This window comes from Onychomys torridus, chromosome 7, assembly GCF_903995425.1.
Source record: "Onychomys torridus chromosome 7, mOncTor1.1, whole genome shotgun sequence".
NCBI classification, from domain to species: Eukaryota; Metazoa; Chordata; class Mammalia; order Rodentia; family Cricetidae; genus Onychomys; species Onychomys torridus.
In genome coordinates this window covers 100,873,671-100,892,626 of record NC_050449.1, presented here as the reverse complement: position 1 = coordinate 100,892,626, position 18,956 = coordinate 100,873,671, and the positions used below count along the sequence as shown (strand labels likewise).

General features: G+C 39.8%; 1 protein-coding gene across 7 annotated transcripts in view; it reads left to right on the top strand.

Moving 5' to 3' along the window:
• Rbm6 (RNA binding motif protein 6) overlaps positions 1 to 18,956 on the top strand; it is a 124,680-nt gene that overhangs the window by 47,199 nt on the left and 58,525 nt on the right. For 5 of the 7 annotated variants that reach the window (XM_036192597.1, XM_036192598.1, XM_036192593.1 and 2 more), the window contains one exon: positions 1,096 to 1,169. The exons of the other annotated variants lie outside the window; for them this stretch is intronic. In XM_036192597.1, coding sequence (XP_036048490.1) covers positions 1,096 to 1,169 — 74 coding nt within the window. The remainder of the gene's footprint in view (positions 1 to 1,095; positions 1,170 to 18,956) is intronic. 7 annotated transcript variants of the gene reach the window in all.

Sequence of the window (18,956 nt, the reverse complement as noted above, 5' to 3'; positions counted from 1 at the left end):
GTTCTTTCCCTCTGTTATTTTTTATCTAAATAAACCACATCTTTCTTTTCTTTTTTTTTTTTTTTTTGGTTCTATGTGCATTATGTAAGTTCTAGAGCTGAGATTCTTTATCCTGTGAGGAAATAGAGGAAGCATGGAAGCCATATGTGAAACATTGCAGTGACAAGTGTTTTTGTAATCATATGGTAGCATATAGGAGCTATGAGACAGGTTAATAAAGTTCAGCAGCCTGTAAATCCCATGACTTCCCAGTTTCATGGGTCATTAGAGCCTCAGGCCTGTGCTGCAGATAATACTTTTCAGTGTTAAGATGAAAGGCATTTACCATGATACCTAGAGTTATTGAACATGTATCAATTACTAACAACTGCTGTCTTTCCCCTGCTTGCTCTACCATCAGCTTTTTGCATGTAAGCACAATTTTGGATCCAGCTATTCATACTCATGCTTTTATATCTTCCTCCTTTCATAAAGATTTTAGCTGGTTTTTTACTTGAATTTAGAATGGGGGTGGGTGGTGATGGTGATGATGGTGGCTGAAATGGTCTGTCTGTTGTTTCCTGTCAACTGGAAGCCTGCTGTGGTATCCAAATAGAATAGTTGCGCTATTCGGTCAGCACTTCTCTTTGAAGGTGGTTTCTGCTTGAAAAATGGTAACTCTTACATAGCTTTGAAATAATTGCTTCTCTTCCCTTCTCTTTGGATACAATTTTTTTTCCAGTTTTCTGTTCTTGTTGGCTGTTTTTCCAGAAGATTCAGCCTGTCATTAAAATGTTTTGGGTCCCACCTGAACTTTCTGTGAAATTACTCAATTCTGGGGTACTCTTTCCTGATCAGCAGTGATAAGAGGGCAAAAAATCTTCTTAGTTAATAGGAAAAAAAGCCATTCAGAATGAATTTCAAACTTCATAAGTACCCAGACTTTTTCCTTCAGTACTTTTTCTGTTTGTGGAAGCACCTTTGCCTAGTGCCGAGGAGGGAGGGGATAGATGGGAGGGTTTGTATTTAAGGGTTCAGAACAGGGGATATAAGTGTGTCTTTTATGTTTGCAAGGCACTAACACCACTCCCGTCTGTATTTAAATGCTGTCCCCAGGTTACGACTATGGCTATGTCTGCGTGGAGTTTTCACTCTTGGAAGATGCCATCGGATGCATGGAGGCCAACCAGGTTGCTTTATACTTCGGTCAAATGATGCTGAAAGGATATATATTTTTATCTATGGGGAGGGAGGGTTTCAAATAATTTCACTTTGGAAAGGTACAAGAAAAGTCCTACCAAAAACCAGTTGTGCAAAGAAACTTTTTAAAAGCTGGGAAATTTTATTTAGAAGAGTTAGTGTGCACAGAGTACATTTTAGAAACTAGTTCCAGTTCCAGTTTGACCGGGTTCCAGAGAATGTACAAGGGGAATATGACAGATCTGGAGTGTTTCCCTCTGCAGTGTGATAAAGATGTGTGGGCTCCTAATGCAAATGATCCTCTATTATTTAGGATCTGCCTGTACAGGAATTCTAGGTCAGTCAATGGTCATACCCAGACTTAGGATGAAGGTCACTAATAGTGATTCCTGTGGCTCTAAGGGCCTGCCTGTATGTGTTGTATTTGAAAGAATGCCATTGAGGAGAAAAGAGGAATGGATAGTTTGTCTCTGTTTCATTCATTGTTCTTTGCCAGTTGGAGTTTGTGGTCAAGTCATTGGCTACTTATAATCAGAGCTGGTGAATCTTGAGTCTGCACTTAGGTTTGAACTTTCAGGAGTTATTCAACTTTCCACCTGGAATTATCATCTTTCTAATTGAACCCTGGTTAGTAGTGAAATTACTAAATAGACTCCTTCTTGTTTTGTTTTGTTTTTGTTTTTTTCTTTTGGGGAAATCAGTTTGTTTTTTTCTCAAGTCTTCCATCATGAGATGCCAGAGGCAACTTAGGGATGTAGTTTGACTGTTAGATATCTACTGTCTATACTTAGAAGCATTTGTGCATCACAAAAGAAGGTTCCGTCAAAGAAGAGTAATTATATGAAATCTTTTCTGGAACCTAGTGCTTGCTCATCAGCTTTGTTCCACTTAACATGATTACTGCTCCCACCCCCCCCCCCCCTGTTTTTTGAGACAAGGCCTCACTATGTAGCCTTGGCCGACCTGGAACTTACAGAACTCCATCTGCCTCTGCTTCCTGAATGCTGAAATCAAAGGTCTGCACTACTATGCCCAGATTTACTGTTTACTTCTTTGAGGGGAAGGATTTTCCCTTATTGAAATTGAGGTAGTATTGTGGGTTGTTTGCTTATTTATTTATTTTAAGGCATAATCTTATTCTGTAGCCCAAACTGACCTAGAATTAAGTGTGCAACCCAGGATAGATTTGAACTTTGGACAGTTCTCCTGTCTCAGCTTCTAAGGGCTGAGATTAGTTATGAGTCACTGTCTTAATTTGACTTTTATTGCTCTGACAAAGTACCATGACCAAAAGCAACTTCAGGATGAAAGGATTTGTTTAAGCTTATAGTTCATAGTTCATCATGAAGTTCGAAGTAGGGCAGGAATTCAGGATAGGAACCTGGAAAGTAAGAACTAAAGCAGAGACCATAAATGAACGCTGCTTACTGGCTTTAGTATCATGACTTGTGCAGCTTGCTTTATTATACCATCCAGGATCACTTACCCAAGTGTGGCATTGCCCCCAGTGAGATAGGCCCTCTCAAATCAATCATTTAAAAAAAAAAAAATTGCCCTACAGAATTGCCTACAGGCCAGGCCAGTCTTAAGAAGTTTTTTTTTTTTTTTTTTCCTCAATTAAGTTTCCTTCTTCCCTAGGTTTGTGTCAAGTTGACAAAAAAAAAAAAAAAAAATCAGTGTAGCCAAAATACCTATCTCTAGAGAGAACTATTGATGTACTGTAGTTTAGCAGTAGCAGGAGCACTTTCTGCTGCTCAGGCACCACAGAATAACTGGTTGAGGTCCATATCCCTTCACTTAACAACATTCTTATTGCCTATCCATCACTAAATCGATAAGTATTCATTATCGGAAATTGTGTTACTTAAAATTTTGGAGAGAAGCGTAAAAGTAGCGTGCCATTGCTTTTTTTATCACTGTTTTTTTGATGTTGTTTGCTGATGTTTTAAAAACAAGTTTATAGGACTGGAGAGATGGCTCAGTGGTTAAGTGCACTGGCTGCTCTTCCAGAGGACTTGGGTTCAATTCCCAGCACCCACATGGGAGTTTACAAGTTTCTATAACTCCAGTTCTAGGGGATCTGATAACCTTCACCCATGTGCACATAAAGTTTATTAAAAAAAAAAAAAGAAAGAAAGAAAAAAAAAACAGACAAGTTTATATATAGAATAGATTTGACCTGGAACTCTATGCTAGACCAAGCAGGACTGGAACTGACAGAGATCCATTTGTCTCTGCCTCCCAAATTAGAGGCCTGTGCCACCATGCCCAGTTAGTTTATCAGTACTATTTTTAATCTTAAGAGTATCAGCATTAGCTGGGGATATAGCTCAGTGATGGAGATACTGCCTGCCATGCACAGGGCCCTGGCTTCAATTCCTAGCACTCAAAAAGGGGGGGTAATAATTACAAGATATAAAGCATTATCTTTTAATCACCTCTTCTACATCCTAACAAAAAGTCCTATCTATAAAGTATCTAGTCTTTTATTTAAAATGATTTATTTATTTATTATGTATACAGTGTTGTGCCTGCAAGTATCTTTGCATGCCAGAAGAGGGCACCAGATCTCATTACAGATGGTTGTGAGCCACCATGTGGTTGCTGGGAATTGAACTCAGGACCTCTGGAAGAACAGTCAGTGCTCTTAACCTCTGAGCCATCTCTCCAGCTCCATATCTAGTGTGTCTGTCTGTCTGTCTGTCTGTCTGTCTCTCTCTCTCTCTCTCTTTTTTTTTTGGAGCTGAGGATCGAACCCAGGGCTTTGCCCTTGCCTAGGCACTCTACCACTGAGCTAAATCCCCAATTTCCATATCTAGTCTTTTAAAGGGCATCATTCTTTATAAACAGTGCTCGTTTGTAGGCAAGTATTCTTTTGGGACTGTGTCTGGAAAATACTCATTTGTGCTAACAGCAGTCAAGAGAAGGTGGCTTATAGATGTCCTTTTTAGCCATTCAGTCAACGGATTTAGGGTTCTCAGATCCTCTAGTATTTGAGATACCACAAAAAATTGGGAACAGAGTCATTACTCTTCTAGGTTAGAAATAGTATTGAAGATGTGGAGGTGATTGTGATGTAGTGCCATGTGGTGCCTTGTTCCAAAGTGCAATTAAGATAGGCCCCTATCTGGTATGGTTGTGTTCACCTGTAATTCCAGCACTTGGCAAGCTTAGGGTAGTAGGATTTTTAGGCCATCCCAGGTTACATAGTAAGATTCTGTCTCAAAACAAACCCCCAAACTAGCTCTATCTTTAAGACTCTGTAATCCTATACCTAGAAAGAAGGGAAGATTTATCTGGGCTGGCAAGGAGAGCTCATCAAGTAAAGGCAGTTGTTGTCAAACCTGATGAGCCAAGTTCAGCCCCTGGGACCCACCTCTTCATGGGGTGGAAGGAGAGAGCCAACTGCAAGTTGTTCTCTGACCTCCACATGAGTGCAGTCATGAATCCCCCAAAACAAATAAACTAATTTAAAAATACATCTTCATTTTCTTTATAGTCAACCCTATTTCCTATATATTTATTCCTCCCATGACCATGTAATCCTCTCTTGCTGAAATCCATAGTCTTCATGATCAGATCAATATTCTTTTTGGTTTTTCGAGACAGGGTTTCTCTGTGTAGTTTTGGTGCCTTTTCTGGAACTCACTCTGTAGCCCAGGCTGGCCTCGAACTCACAGAGATCCACCTGGCTCTGCCTCCCCAGTGCTGGGATTAAAGGTGTACGCCACCACTGCCGGCCAGATCAATATTCTTTTAGTAGACTTTCTCATACCTCAGGGCATATGTAAATCATTTTGATGGGAAAAAAACTGAGATCTTCAGGGAAATAAATCTTTTGTTACTTTGGTACAGTACAAAGAAGGAATAGAGGTTCTCCAGTCAGGTCTCAGTTCTTAGTTGATTTACCTGTGGCAAATGTCTTAACCTCCCTGGGTCTAAAATCCCACTGTTCCTAATATCTCAATGAGCCCTAGTGTGGATTTAACAAGGTCATTATTCATGAGTGTTTTTGTGTGCCAGGATGCTGAGGATGCTACAGGGAACAAGATAGACTATATAACTTAATTTTAATGGAGAAAAATAGGACAAATAAGTTGACAAAATTAAAAACAGTATAATATAACAGTATAATATGTGGTAGTGCTGAGTGCTATTTAAAAATGAAGCAGCCTATTGAGAATCCATGAGACAGTCATAGAAGCTTGTTGAGAAGTGATTGCGTTCAAGAAGTGATTCTTGATGAATAATGTATGCAGAATACTTAACAGAGCAACTGGCACTTGGTAAGCATTTGAAATAAGATGAACATGCCCTTTCTCTGTCTTCTCTTTCTACATACCAAATAATTTCTGATCATAAATCTAGGAAAACAAATTTATTTTTGTATCTGCATTTAGATTGAGGCCCTTAATGCCATAATAATTAAGAGTCTTTCTTTCTTTCTTTCTTTCTTTTTTTTTTTTTTTTTTTTTTTTTTTTGATTTTTGAAACAGGGTTTCTCTGTGTAGCTTTGCACCTTTCCTGGAACTCACTTGGTAGCCCAGGCTGGCCTCGAACTCACAGAGATCTGCCTGGCTCTGCCTCCTGAATCCAGGGATTAAAAGCGTGCGCTTTTATAAAGGACAAAAATGCAAAGAAAGGTCTGATTCTTTAGAGAATGTACATAAAATGTTTTGCTTTTTTTGTTTGTTTGTTTGTTTTTTAGTTTTTCAGCACAGGGTTTCTCTGTGTAGCCCTGGCTCTCCTAGAACTCACTCTGGACCAGGTTGACTTGGTACTCACAAAGATATATCTGCCTCTGCCTCCTGAGTTCTGAGATTAAAGGTGTGTGTCACCACCACCCAGCAGAGTACATAAAATGTTTATGGAAGATTGTTTCTGGCCATCTATTCTCCTTTTCCAAGTTCCACTTACAGAATTACTTAAATTGGTACAGTCTCTGATTTGTCAGAGATCTGCTGAAAGCCTCTGAGCAGGGCCTGATTGTATCTATGGATCCTTCTGAGGGTTCTATGAACTGCTCTAACTTGAGATTTTCATAATTGCTGTCTTGATAAGAAATCTCTTTATCCCCCCCCCCCCCAAGCTGAGGACCAAACCCAGGGCTTTGTGCTTGCTATCTATCACTGAGCTAAATCCCCAACCCCAAGAAATCTCTTTATCATTGGTTGATACTATAAAAGAGAATTCTGCTGGCTTGCTTTGTAGAGAGTATGGTGGATTTTGTATACATTTGTGAGGCTGCTCATGATGATAACCAAGGCCCCTCTTGCTTCTTCTCAGTGCTTGCATGCAGAATTCAAACAGGAAGAATCTCTGCAACAGTGTGGTGACTAGGGAAACTCCTCAGAGTAATGTGTATTAGGTGTCTGTCTGGAGAAATAACTTCAGTGAGTATGAAGATGTGAGTCTATTAGCTCATGCCTTCATCACCTTTGTCTAGGAGAAAGAGATAACTAACTTTGTGAAGAGGGGACTTCATTCATTTTATCCTTCATTGGAAATGTTTGGTTGTTCTTGTTTTGTTTTTGAGGTAGAGTCTCTATTGTGTTCCTCTTTGTCATTACATTTGTATTTAGTATTTATTAATTCATGTATTTATGAGAAAGGGTCTTATTGTGTAACCTTGGCTGGCCTGGAACTCCCTGTATACATCAGGCTGGCTTTAAACTCATACATATCCACCTGTCTCTGCCTCCTCAGTGCTGGAATTAAATTGTGTACCACCAAGCCTGACCTAGAAATGTTTCTCTAACAGTCTCATATACCTTTTGTTTTCTTTGTTTTCTTTGTTGTCCAAGTCCATTGGGACTGAGGAAGAACATCATGTCCTTTCCTACATGTGCCATTGCCCTAAGATTGGGGAGAAAAGTAAGAAGCATTATGTTTAGGTATTGAGCCCTTCCCATGATTGTTCAGCAGTATGTGCTAACTCATTGAATTGCTGGTTGTTGTTAACACAACTTCAAATTTGTTACTGTGATGCTCGCTGCCTGTTCCTCTTTGTTCAAATATTTTCCCAAGAATTGATTTCTTAGGGTTGGGGATTTAGCTCAGTGGTAGAGCGCTTGCCTTGCAAGCACAAGACACTAGGTTCGATCCTCAGCTCAAAAAAAAAAAAAAAAAAGAATTGATTTCTTGCTGGACTGTGGTGGTGGTACAGGCCTTTAATCCCAGCACTCGGGTCAGTAACAGGCGGATCTCTGTGAATTCAAAGTTAGCCTGGTGTACAGAACAGGCTCCAAAGCTACAGAGAAGCCCTGTCTCAAAAAAAAAATAAATAAATAAATAAATAAAATAAAATAAAAGAAGAAGAAGGAGGAGGAGGAGAAAGAAAGAAAGAATTAATTTCTTAGGAATTGTTACTCAGTGTTATTTTTGTTTGTTTTTTTTTTTTTTTTGAGAGAAGGTGTCTCTGTGAGACCTTGGCTGGCCTGGAACTCACTCTCTAGACTAGGCTGGCCTGGAACTCCCAAAGATCACCTGCCTCAGCCTCTGAAATACTGCGATTAAAGGCATGTGTCACCACTGCCCAGCACTCAGCTTTTTATGTGACACAATTATCCTGGCTTTCTAAGATACAAGGAAGTAGAATATTGTTACCACCTAACATGAAAATTACTTCTGACACCACCTTTTTCTACTGTGAGAAATGAAGGCTGTGAAATACATCTTTTACAAAACTTTTTCCCTGCCAACAAAATTAAGAGAGTTTAGATTATTTAAAGAAACTAGGGTGACTGTGAAGGCCTATATAGGAAGCTAAGTCTCTTTTATTTTTACTTTTTGTGTCATAAAAGTTTTTTTCTGATTAATGAACAAAGTGTGTTTGTGAGTACGCAGGCTACAGTGCATGTGTGGATGTCAGAGGACAACTCTGTAGAGTTGGTTTTCTCTTTGAATTTTTGCTAGGGCTCCTGGGATCAAACTCAGGTTGTAGGTTTGGGCTGCAAGTGTTTTTACCCACTGGGACTAGAGGTGTGTGCCACCATTTCAGGCCTAAAATAAAACCTTAAATGTTATTTGTCCTTATGATTGAAATTGATGCTGTAGGGGAAAGACTATTCATGGTCCATCAAGAAAAAAGTAAACACCAATATTGTGGACTCATAATCAAGGTAGTAATAATGACAAAATGTAATCTGAGACATTTCAGTACCTCAGTTTTATGCATTCTAATAAGCAGAAGCAGCAGCAACAAAACCATTATTATTAACAACAGTAAAAAATTAATCTGTGTAAGTGTTGAAGACTGTGTTGTCACCTAAACAATTCTCATCTCAAAACATTTACTGAGGAAAGTGTGGTTTTCTGGATATATATGTGTGTGTGTGTGTGTGTGTGTGTGTGTGTGTGTGTGTGTATAAAACTTGTGTCTTGGGTCATGCAATCCTTGCCTGTTTTCCGGGAAACATCTATTTCAATACCTTTTAGTTAGTTGTCCTCAATATGTGGGGAAGTGCAGTATAAAGAGCGTGAAGTAAGAGTTAGTGAATGTTCTTGTTCTTAGGAGAGTTTGTATATTCAAATCAAACACAGTCTGAGGTGGAATCCAGAACCTGTGGCTTTTTTCATAAGAGTTACCAGCTTATAAAATCATAAGTTAGTTTTTTTTTTTTTTCTGAGCTGAGAATCGAACCCAGGGCCTTGCCTAGCAAGCGCTCTACCACTGAACTAAATCCTCAACCCCATAAGTTAGTTTTTAAGAATTATATTTGTTTTGTTTATTTTGTGTAGTGTGAGGGGGGCATATGTATGGAGGTCAGAGAACATTTTGCAGGGTTCAGTTCTCTCCTTTCACTGTGTGGGTGTCAGGGATAGAACTTGGATAGTCAGTCAAGCTTGGTGGCAAGTGCTCTCACCCACTGAACCAATTTGCTGGACCTAATTTAGTTTTGTTTATCTTACCCCCACCCCCTATCCCACTCCCCCCACCCCACCCCTGAAGCTGAGGACTGAACCCAGGGCCTTGTGCTTGCTAGGCAAACTGCTCTACCACTGAGCTAAATTTTCAACCCCATAATTTAGTTTTTAAAAGTATTTATTAGAATTGACTTTTTTAAGGCAGGGTTTCTTGTAGCACAGGCTGGCCTCCAGCTTATTGTGTAGCGAAGGCCTTGAACTCCTGATTCTCCTGTGTCCATTCCATGTGCTGTAATTGTAGGCATGGTCTACCACACTCAGCTAAGTAAGTCTATTATTGTTATTATTTAGGTTTATTTTATGTATATGGAAGTTGTGTATTTAGGTTTATTTTATGTATATGGAAGTTTTGCCCACATGTACATACATACGATACATGCATGCCTGAGGAGGTTAGAAGAAGGTTTGGATCTCTTGGAACTGGAGTTATGGGTGGTTGTGAGCCATTATGTCGATGCTGGAAATCAAACCTGGGTTGTCAGTAAGAGCAATGAGTACTATGAACCAATGATCCATCTCTCCAGCCCCTCAGTTAATTAAGTCTTGGATCACAGCAGCTCCTATCTTAGTATTATGTATTATGTTCCTAAAAAAAGAAATCAGTGGCAGTTACCAGGAGTGGGATGGGTTTTTTTTCCTTTGTTTAGTTGGTTTTTGTTTAGTTTTTGTTTTAATAATTTTTCTTTTTTTTTAAAAAAAGATTAATATATTTATTATTATGTATACAGTGTATATATACTGCACATATCCCTGCAGGCGCCAGATCTCATTACAGATGGTTGTGAGCCACCATGTGGTTGCTGGGAATTGAACTCAGGACCTTTGGAAGAGCAGTCAGTGCTCTTAACCTCCGAGCCATCTCTCCAGCCCCATTTTGCAGTTTTATGAGAACTTTCCTAGTATGTCTCCTATGATAGATAAAATTGTGCTTATTTTTGCTATGCATAAATCATGGCTCATTTTCAGTGGATTGAAATAATTTAGTTCTAATTTGTTCTAAATTGGAAAGTGCTTATTATATATTTTAACTTTGGGCTTCCTTTTCATCACGTCTCTTTGAGCTAGTATTTTTTGCTAATGTTGAATTTTTATAAAATTAGCAATTGTAAGGTTTTGGTTTTCTTAGTCTTGTCAGTTGTAGACCGTGATTGCACATGGTGTCTTGGCTTGGTTTCTGTTGTGATAAACACCATAACCAAAGCAAGTTTGGGAGGGAAGGATTTATTTCATCTTATAGCTTTCAGTCTGTCATAAAAGGAAGTTGGGGCAGAAACCTGGAGGCAAGAACCGAAGCAGAACCATGGAATAATGTTGCGTATTGGCTTTCTTTTCATGGCTTGTTCTGCTTGCTTTTTTATATAACCAAGGATCACTTACTTGTCCTGGGATGACACTATCCACTGGAGGCTGGGCTCTTCACATCAACCAACAATCAAGAAAATGTCCCATAGACGTGTCCTCAGACCAGACCAATGGAGGGACTTCGTCAATATTTCTTCTCAGATAACTCTAGCTTGTGTCAAGTTGACAAAAAACTAACTAGCATAGAATAAAACAAACAAAAAAAAACCAGAGTGCTCAGTAGTTAAGAGTACTTTTCACTCTTACTAGGGACCTGAGTTTAATTCCCAGCACCTATGTAGTGACTCAGAACCATCTGTAATTACAGTTTCAGGGCATCCAGTGACCCCCTTCAGACCTCCGACAACAAGCACACATATGATGCACTGTAGTTAGAGTTTTCCTGCCTGGCCCAGTCAGGACAAATCTCTCTTACCCGCCAGTCCCACAGTCGCTCAGACCCAACCAAGAAAGCACACAGAAACTTACATTGTTTAGAAACTGTATGGCTGTGGCAGGCTTCTTGTTATCTTCTTCTTCTATCTTAAATTAACCCATTTCTGTTAGTCTATACTTTGCCACATGGCTTGTGGCTTACCAGTGTCTTTACACATTGCTTTTCATGGTGGCGGCTGGCGGTGTCTCCCCCCAGCTTTTTACTTCTCAGAATTCTCTTCTCTCTTGTCCCACCTATACTTCCTGCCTGGCCACTGGCCAATCAGAACTTTATTTACACAGAGCGATATCCACAGCAATGCACATATATACATACAGGCAAAACACTCATGCATAAATTAAATCTAATAAAATTTTAAAGCATATATATATATATATATATATATATATATATATATATATATATATATAAAAAATTCTAATTATCAAGCCAAGGGTTAGACAGAGGCATAGCAGAGTTTGTGGTCTTGATTTTAACTTTGGCTTATGGCCTTATATATGGGGTATGACAGAATCTTTAAGGGCTGGGGCTAGAAAGATGGCTTGGTGGTTAAGAGCACAGGCAGGCCTCCCAGAGGACCTAGATTCAATTCCCAGCACCTGCGTGAAGGCTCACAACTGTCTGTAACTCCCTGGCCTCTGCAGTTACCAGGCACATACATGGTTACCAGATATACATGCAGACAAAACACTCATACACATTAAATATTTAAATTAAAAGAAGGGGGGCAGGTGGGGGTTGTGGGGACTGATAAAAGACCTTTAAATTTTGGGGGGTGTACTTCAGGTGGCAGTGATTATCGACTCTTAGGACAGGTATTATAAAAAGGTATACCCAGCCCCCTCTGCTTCCTGGGTGAAGATGTGGCAATTCACTCTTACATATACTCCTCCCATAGTGTGATATCACTCATTGCCCTTACCAGAGACTGAACAATTGGGGCTGCTTGATCTTGAACTTTGTGCTTGTAGAACTGCAAACTAAACCTCTTTTGCTTTATAACTTAGTCCATCTGTAATTGGAGTTTTCTCCAGTCCCACTCAGACCCAAATAAACCCACAGACATTTATATTATTTAAACTGTTTGGCCTAATGGCTCAAGCTTCTTGCTAGCTAGTTTTTGTTTGTTTGTTTGTTTTGTTTTTTTGTGTTTTTTTTGTGTTTTTTTTGTTTTGTTTTGTTTTTTTGTTTTTTTGTTTTTTTGGTTTTTTTTGGTTTTTCGAGACAGGGTTTCTCTGTGTAGCTTTGTGCCTTTTTCCTGGAACTCACTTGGTAGCCCAGGCTGGCCTGGAACTCACAGAGATCCCCCTGCCTCTGCCTCCCGGGTGCTGGGATTAAAGGCATGTGCCACCACCGCCTGGCTGCTATCTAGTTCTTATATCTTAATTAACCCATTTCTATTAATCTGTAAGGTGCCACGTGGCTTGTAGCTTACTGGTACCTTACATCTTGCTTCTTGTGGTGGCGGCGGCTGGCAGCGTCTCCTGACTCACCCTTCAACCTCCCAGAAGTCTCCTTTCTCCTTATCCCACCTACACTATACTTCCTGCCTGGCTACTGACCAATCAGCATTTTATTTATCAATCAATCAGAGCAACACATTCAAAGCATATTTTATTTGTGCTGAAATGTGATTTTATTTGTATGTTAATAAATAAAGTTGCTTGGGGATCAGAGCTAAAAGCAAGCCATTTAGCAGAAGTCCAGCAGTGGTAGCACACACCCTTAGTCCAATCACATGGCAGGCAGAGTCTCTGTGTGGTCAAGGACAGAGCCAAGCAGTAACACAAACTTTTAATCCCAGTACCAACCATAGAGGTCTATATAGACAGGCATGACGAGGAAATCTTGTGGTTGGATTTAGAGCCAATTAGAAGGCAAAACTGAAAGACAATTAAAAAGACAGTCACACAGGAAGAAGGTCTCTCAGGGAAGTGACAGCAGCGAGTGGTAAGCTAAAGGCTATTCACTAGTGCTCTGATCTCTTGGGTTTTTAACTCTGTATTTGGCTCTGTGTTTCTGTTTCTGTTTCTTTTTGGTTAAGATTTTATCCATTTACTATGTATACAGTGTTCTGCCTGCATATATGCCTGCAGGCCAGAAGAGGGCACCAGATCTCATTACAGATGGTTGTGAGCCACCATGTGGGTGCTGGGAATTGAACTCAGGACCTCTGGAAGAACAGTCAGTGCTCTTAACCTCTGAGCTATCTCTCCAGCCCCCAGCTCTGTGTTTCTTAATAAGACCATTTAGAATTTCATCTACACCCATCTCGATTATTTCAATTGTGGTAGCAATAAACTTACCAATACAGAAACTTGGTATCAGGAATACTTTCAGATAATGTACACAGATAGCCTCAACAATGTTAGAATTCTGCCATCAATTTTTACTGGGGTGTGTGTGTGTGTGTGTGTGTGTGTGTGTGTGTGTGTGTGTGTGTGATGTTTACTTGGTTGGTTTTGCTTCGGTTTGCAGGGCAAGGCCCTATATATACATGTTCAGCAAATGATCTACCACTGGGCTACATATATATATATGTGTGTGTGTGTGTGTATATATATGTATATACACATGTATATACACATGTATATACACACACATATATACACATACATATATATCTATATATCCTTGTTTTTCTTTCTTTTTTTAATTTTTTATGTTTCTGGGAAAGGGTCTCACTATGTAGTCCTGGCTGTCCTGGAATTGGTTATGTATACCAGGCTGACATGTAATTCACTGAGGTCTTCCTACTTCTACCTCCCAGGTGCTGGGATTAAAGACGTGCATCACCACTGCCTGGCTGACACCTTTTTTTTTTTTTATATAGCTGCTAAATCCTTAATTTGAGACAGAATCTTATGATACTACCCTAGGTGGCCTGTAATTTTCTATGTAGACAAACTCAGCTTCAAATTTGGAGCAATCCTGTTTCTGTATCTTGAGTGCTAGGATTATAGGCATGAGCTGTCACATCAGTAAGTTTCTGTGTCTTTGACAGTCATTACCTAGTACTTGTTTTAGGAACTTGAGATGTTTAGAATAAAAATGAAATGGATGGATGCATAGGCATGTAAAGGCAAATGATTAACTGCCCTGTAATCCTGCTGTACAGAATTGTAGGTGTATGTATATGAGGGTGGGGGCTTGTTTTCACACGGGCACATTTGCCTATGCAAACATGTATATAGGCCAAAGGTTAACTTTGGAATTTCTTCCACAGTCTCCTTCCTTCCTTCCTTCCTTCCTTCCTTCCTTCCTTCCTTCCTTCCTTCTTTCCTTCCTTCCTTCCATCCATCCATCCATCCATCCATCCATCCATCCATCTATCTGAGACAGGGTTTCTCATTGAACCTGGAGTTCCCTGTTTGGGCTTAGATTGGTTGGCTAGTGTGCCTTCAGGCTCTGCCTATCTCTGCCTCCTATACTAGGTTACAGATGCACACTGCTGGATCTTCCTTTTTCCATAGGTTCTTTGGGATCAAAATTCAGGTCCTCGTGCTTGAATAGCAAGCACTTTACCCACTGAGCTGTCTCAGAAGCCCAATGATACATACATACATATAAATATTTACATATTTATGTATACAGTGTTCTGCCTGCATGTATGTCTGCAGGCCAGAAAAGGGCACCAGATCTCATTACAGATGGTTGTAAGCCACCATGTGGTTGCTGGGAATTAAACTCAGGACCTCTGGAAGAGCAGTTGGTGCTCTTAACCTCTGAGCCATATCTTCAGCCCCCTGATATTTTTAAAGTTATGATTGCAAGTAGTTCTTCCACCTCACAAGTTGTAAAATGTTGTGAATGTTACTGAACATTTTCTAGTATGTTGAACTTATATCCTTGAGTCCTATTTTCCACAGGATAAAGTATTTACATGTTGTTATTTACCCTCCAGCTCTTATTTTATACACACACACACACACACACACACACACACACACACACATTTCTGAGTAAGGGTATTGATGGTCATTGATCATCTTATCTAAAATAGTAGTTACTTTGGGGCTGATGAGATGACTTTGCAGGTAAAGGCACTTGTCATCAATACCTAAACCCACATAGTAGAAAGCAAGAATTGACTCCCGGAAGTTGTCCTTTGACCTCCCCATTTGCCATGGCTCATATGCAGACACACACATACATTTACATGTGCACACCTGGCACTTACACATGTATGTGAGACTGGTGGCCCTCTAGCTTCCAGAAAATCTCCACCTCTGCCTTTGACTTACAGTATAAGTGCTGAGTCCAGGTTAGGTGGTTTCTGGGGATCCAGACTCAGGTCCTCACACTTGTGCTGCAAGAGGTCTACCTGCTAAGCCGTTTGTTTCCTGAGCTCTGCTTTACTTTTTTTTTTTTTTTTTCTTTACTCATTTTTAAGTCAAGTAGTTTTTAGGGGTTTTTTTGTTTTTTGGTTTTGGTTTTTGTTTTTGTTTTTTTTGTTTTTGTTTTTCGAGACAGGGTTTCTCTGTAGCTTTGGAGTCTGTCCTGGACTAGCTCTGTAGACCAGGCTGGCCTCGAACTCACAGAGATCCACCTGCCTCTGCCTCCCGAGTGCTGGGATTACAGGCATGCACCACCACCGCCCAGCAGTTTTTAGTGTTTTGTTTTGTTTTGGAGCTGAGGATCGAACCCAGGGCCTTGTGCTTGCTAGGCAAGCGCTCTATCACTGAGCTAAATCCCCAACCCCGAGTTTTTTTCTTAACTGAATTTTCCAAGTTTGTTGTGTATTTTCAATTAATATAGTCTTATATTAGGTATGTCTTCTATAAATATTTCTCCCATCTGACTTGTCTTGTCTTCGTCATGTTTTTTGCAGAAGAAAATTTAGTTTTAGTAATTCCAGTTTAATCACTTCTTTTATGCATCATTCCTTTGAAGTTGAATGTAAAAAAAAAAACTATTTGCAAATCATAGGTCATCTAGATTTTTCCTTGTGTATTATCTTATGTAGGAGAGATTTAGTTTGCATTTACGTGTGGGTCTAACTCTTTTTTAGTTAATCCTTATGATAGAGTAGATTACCGTTTGCATATGGATATCTAATTTTTTCGGTGTACTTTGTTGGAAAGACTACATTGAGCTAGGCTTGGTGAGGCTCTTGGGAAATTGAAGCAAGATTATTGCCTTAAATTCAAGGCTATCCTGGGCTACATAGTGAGTTGCAAGCCAGTCTGAGCTACAGAATGAGTCTGTGTCTCAAAACAAAACAACCTCCCCTCCCCCAGAAGACTATTCTTACCCTACTGAATTGCTCTTCCTGCTTGTCCAGGTCTTTGTATGGGGTCTTTTGAGCCCTCTGTTCTTTTGTCAGTAGCACTCTCTGTTTCCTGTGTCTTTATAGTTAGGCTAACAGTTAGGTAGTGTCAATCTCTACCTTATTTTCTTCAGTGTTTTTCCACATGAACTTTATTTTTTTTAAGTGTGAGTTTATGGGCTGGAGAGATAAAATTGAGATTAAGAGCAAGTACTATGTTAGGTATGGTGGCACACTCCATTATTCCCAGCACTCAGGAGGCAGAGACAAGTGGATGTCTATGAGTTCAAGGCCAGCCTGGTCTATATATAGTAAGTTCCAGAAGTGTGTAGAAGGACTCTGCCTCAAAATAAATAAATAATAAACTATTTTTGAAAATTTTATTTATTATGTATACAGTGAGTGTTCAGCCTGCAGGTCAGAAGAGGGTACCAGATCTCTCACTGTAGATGGTTATGAACCACCGTGTGGTTGCTGGGAATTGAACTCAGGACCTCTGGAAGAACAGCCAGTGCTCTTAACCTCTGAGCCAGCTCTGCAGCCCCCAATAATAAACATTTTTAAAACCATTAAGATTATTTTCATATAAGCTGTAAGATCCTTTGTTGGTGTCCACAAATGTATTATTAAAATTTTGATTCAGAGTACACTTAGGGACTGGAGAAATGACTCAGTGGTTAAGAGCATGGGCTGCTCTTCCAGAGTACACAAATTCTTTTCCTAGCACTCACATGGTGGCTCACAACTGCCTATAAGTACACCTCCAGGGGGCCTGCCACCCTTTGTTTGGGTATTTCAACCAGACTGCCGTGTTATCTGTAACAAAGACAGTTGTGTGTCTTATCAATCTGTATAACTTTTGTTTTCTCTTCTGGCATGTTGGATTTACAAATACAGTGCTGAAAATCTACTTTCGGAGGGTTTGTCCCCTTCTTGGCGTCTGATCTTGTGGGAAAGCATTTAGTTTGTCATCACTAAAGATAATATTAGCTAGAAGTTGTTTGTAGATACCCATCAAGTTGAAGAAGTTTTCATTCTTAGTTTACTAAGTTTTTTTTAAATCTTTATTTCTGTATCTACAATTTTTGATAGGTATTTTTTTTATTTATTGTGAGCTGCTTTTTTTAAAAATTCAAAAAAACTTAATTATGTGAATGTATGAATTAACAGAGATCTGCCTGCCACTACCAAATATTCAAACATAATGTGGTAGTTTGAATGTAATTGACCCCCATATTCTCAGGATGTGGCAGTATTAGGAGGTGTGGCCTTGTTTGAGAACGTGTCATTGTTGGGGTAGGCTTTGAGGTATCTCAAGATATCATCCAGTGACACAGTCCACTTTCTGTTGCCTGCTTATCAAGATGTAGCCAGCACTATGTCTGCCTGCACGCCGCCATGATGATAATGGACTGGACCTCTGAAAATGTTAGCCACCCTAGTTAAATATTTTTGATTTGAGAGTTGCTGTAGTCATGGTGTCTCTTCACCACAATAGAAACCCTGACTAAGACACATAACAAATAAAAATAAGTAAATCTTTTTAAAAATTTATTTTTAAAATTATGTCTATGTAGGGGGAAGGAGTGCAGGTGCCTGTGGAGGTCAGAGGCCTCAGATACCCTTGGAGCTGGTGTTGTAGGTAGGTGGGAGCCACCTGACATGGATGCTAGGAACTGAACTTACATACTTTCCAAAAAACATCAGGGACTCTTAGCCACATTGGGCAGCCAAATGTAGCTGTAAGTTTTCTCAGGTCCAGCCCGGCCCCCATGGGACTGCATTCCTCTGGTCCTGCCCAGCCCCAAGGTCCCTCAGCTGCTTATAAAATAATGATTGAGGCTTAATATTAATTATCAACTGTATGGCCTATGGTAGGTCTCTTGCTGGCTAGCTCTTATAGTTTAACTCAACCCATAACTATTAATATATGTATCGCCATGTGTTCCGTGGCTTTTTTTGCATCCCATTACATGTTGCTTCTAAGATGACAGTCTGGCATCTAGCATCTCCCTCACTCCACTTTTCTCTTTATTGCCTTTCTTCTTGAATTTCCCACCTGCCTCTAAACTGCCTTGTCATAGGACAGAGCAGCTTATTTATTAACCAATGAGAACAACTTATATTCACAGCGTACAGAAAGACATCACCCAACAGGTCCTAGTGATTGAACTGATGTCATGAGGCATATAGGCTGGTGTCTTTATCCTCTGAACCATCTCAGCAGCCCTTGGATACATATATTTAGGTTGTATCATGTTTAGTTACTCTATAGAGTCCTATAGCCTAGATTGCCATGAGTTATAAATTTCTTTTTTTTTTCTTCTTTCAAGACAGGGTTTCTCTAGGTAGCTTTGCTCCTTTCCTGGAACTCGCTTTGTAGACCAGGCTGGCCTCGAACTCATAGAGATCCGCCTGCCTCTGCCTCCTGAGTGCTGAGATTAAAGGAGTGCGCCACCACTGCCCAACTCATCATGAGTTACAAAACTAGTTTATTTAACATTAAACAATCTGTGATAAATAACTTTGCAGCTATATCGTCACATAACATTGACGGTACAATGTTACAGAGGTCCTGAGTTCAATTTCCAACAACCACATGGTGGCTCACAGCCATCTAAAAAAAAGAGATCTGATGCCCTCTTCTGTCACTCAGGCAAAACACTGTATACATAATAAATAAATAAATCTTAGGAGAAAAAAAAAAAAACAAAGTTGGGCTGTGGTGCACACTTTTAATCCTAGCACTCAGGAGGCAGAAATGGGCAGATCTCTCAGTTTGAG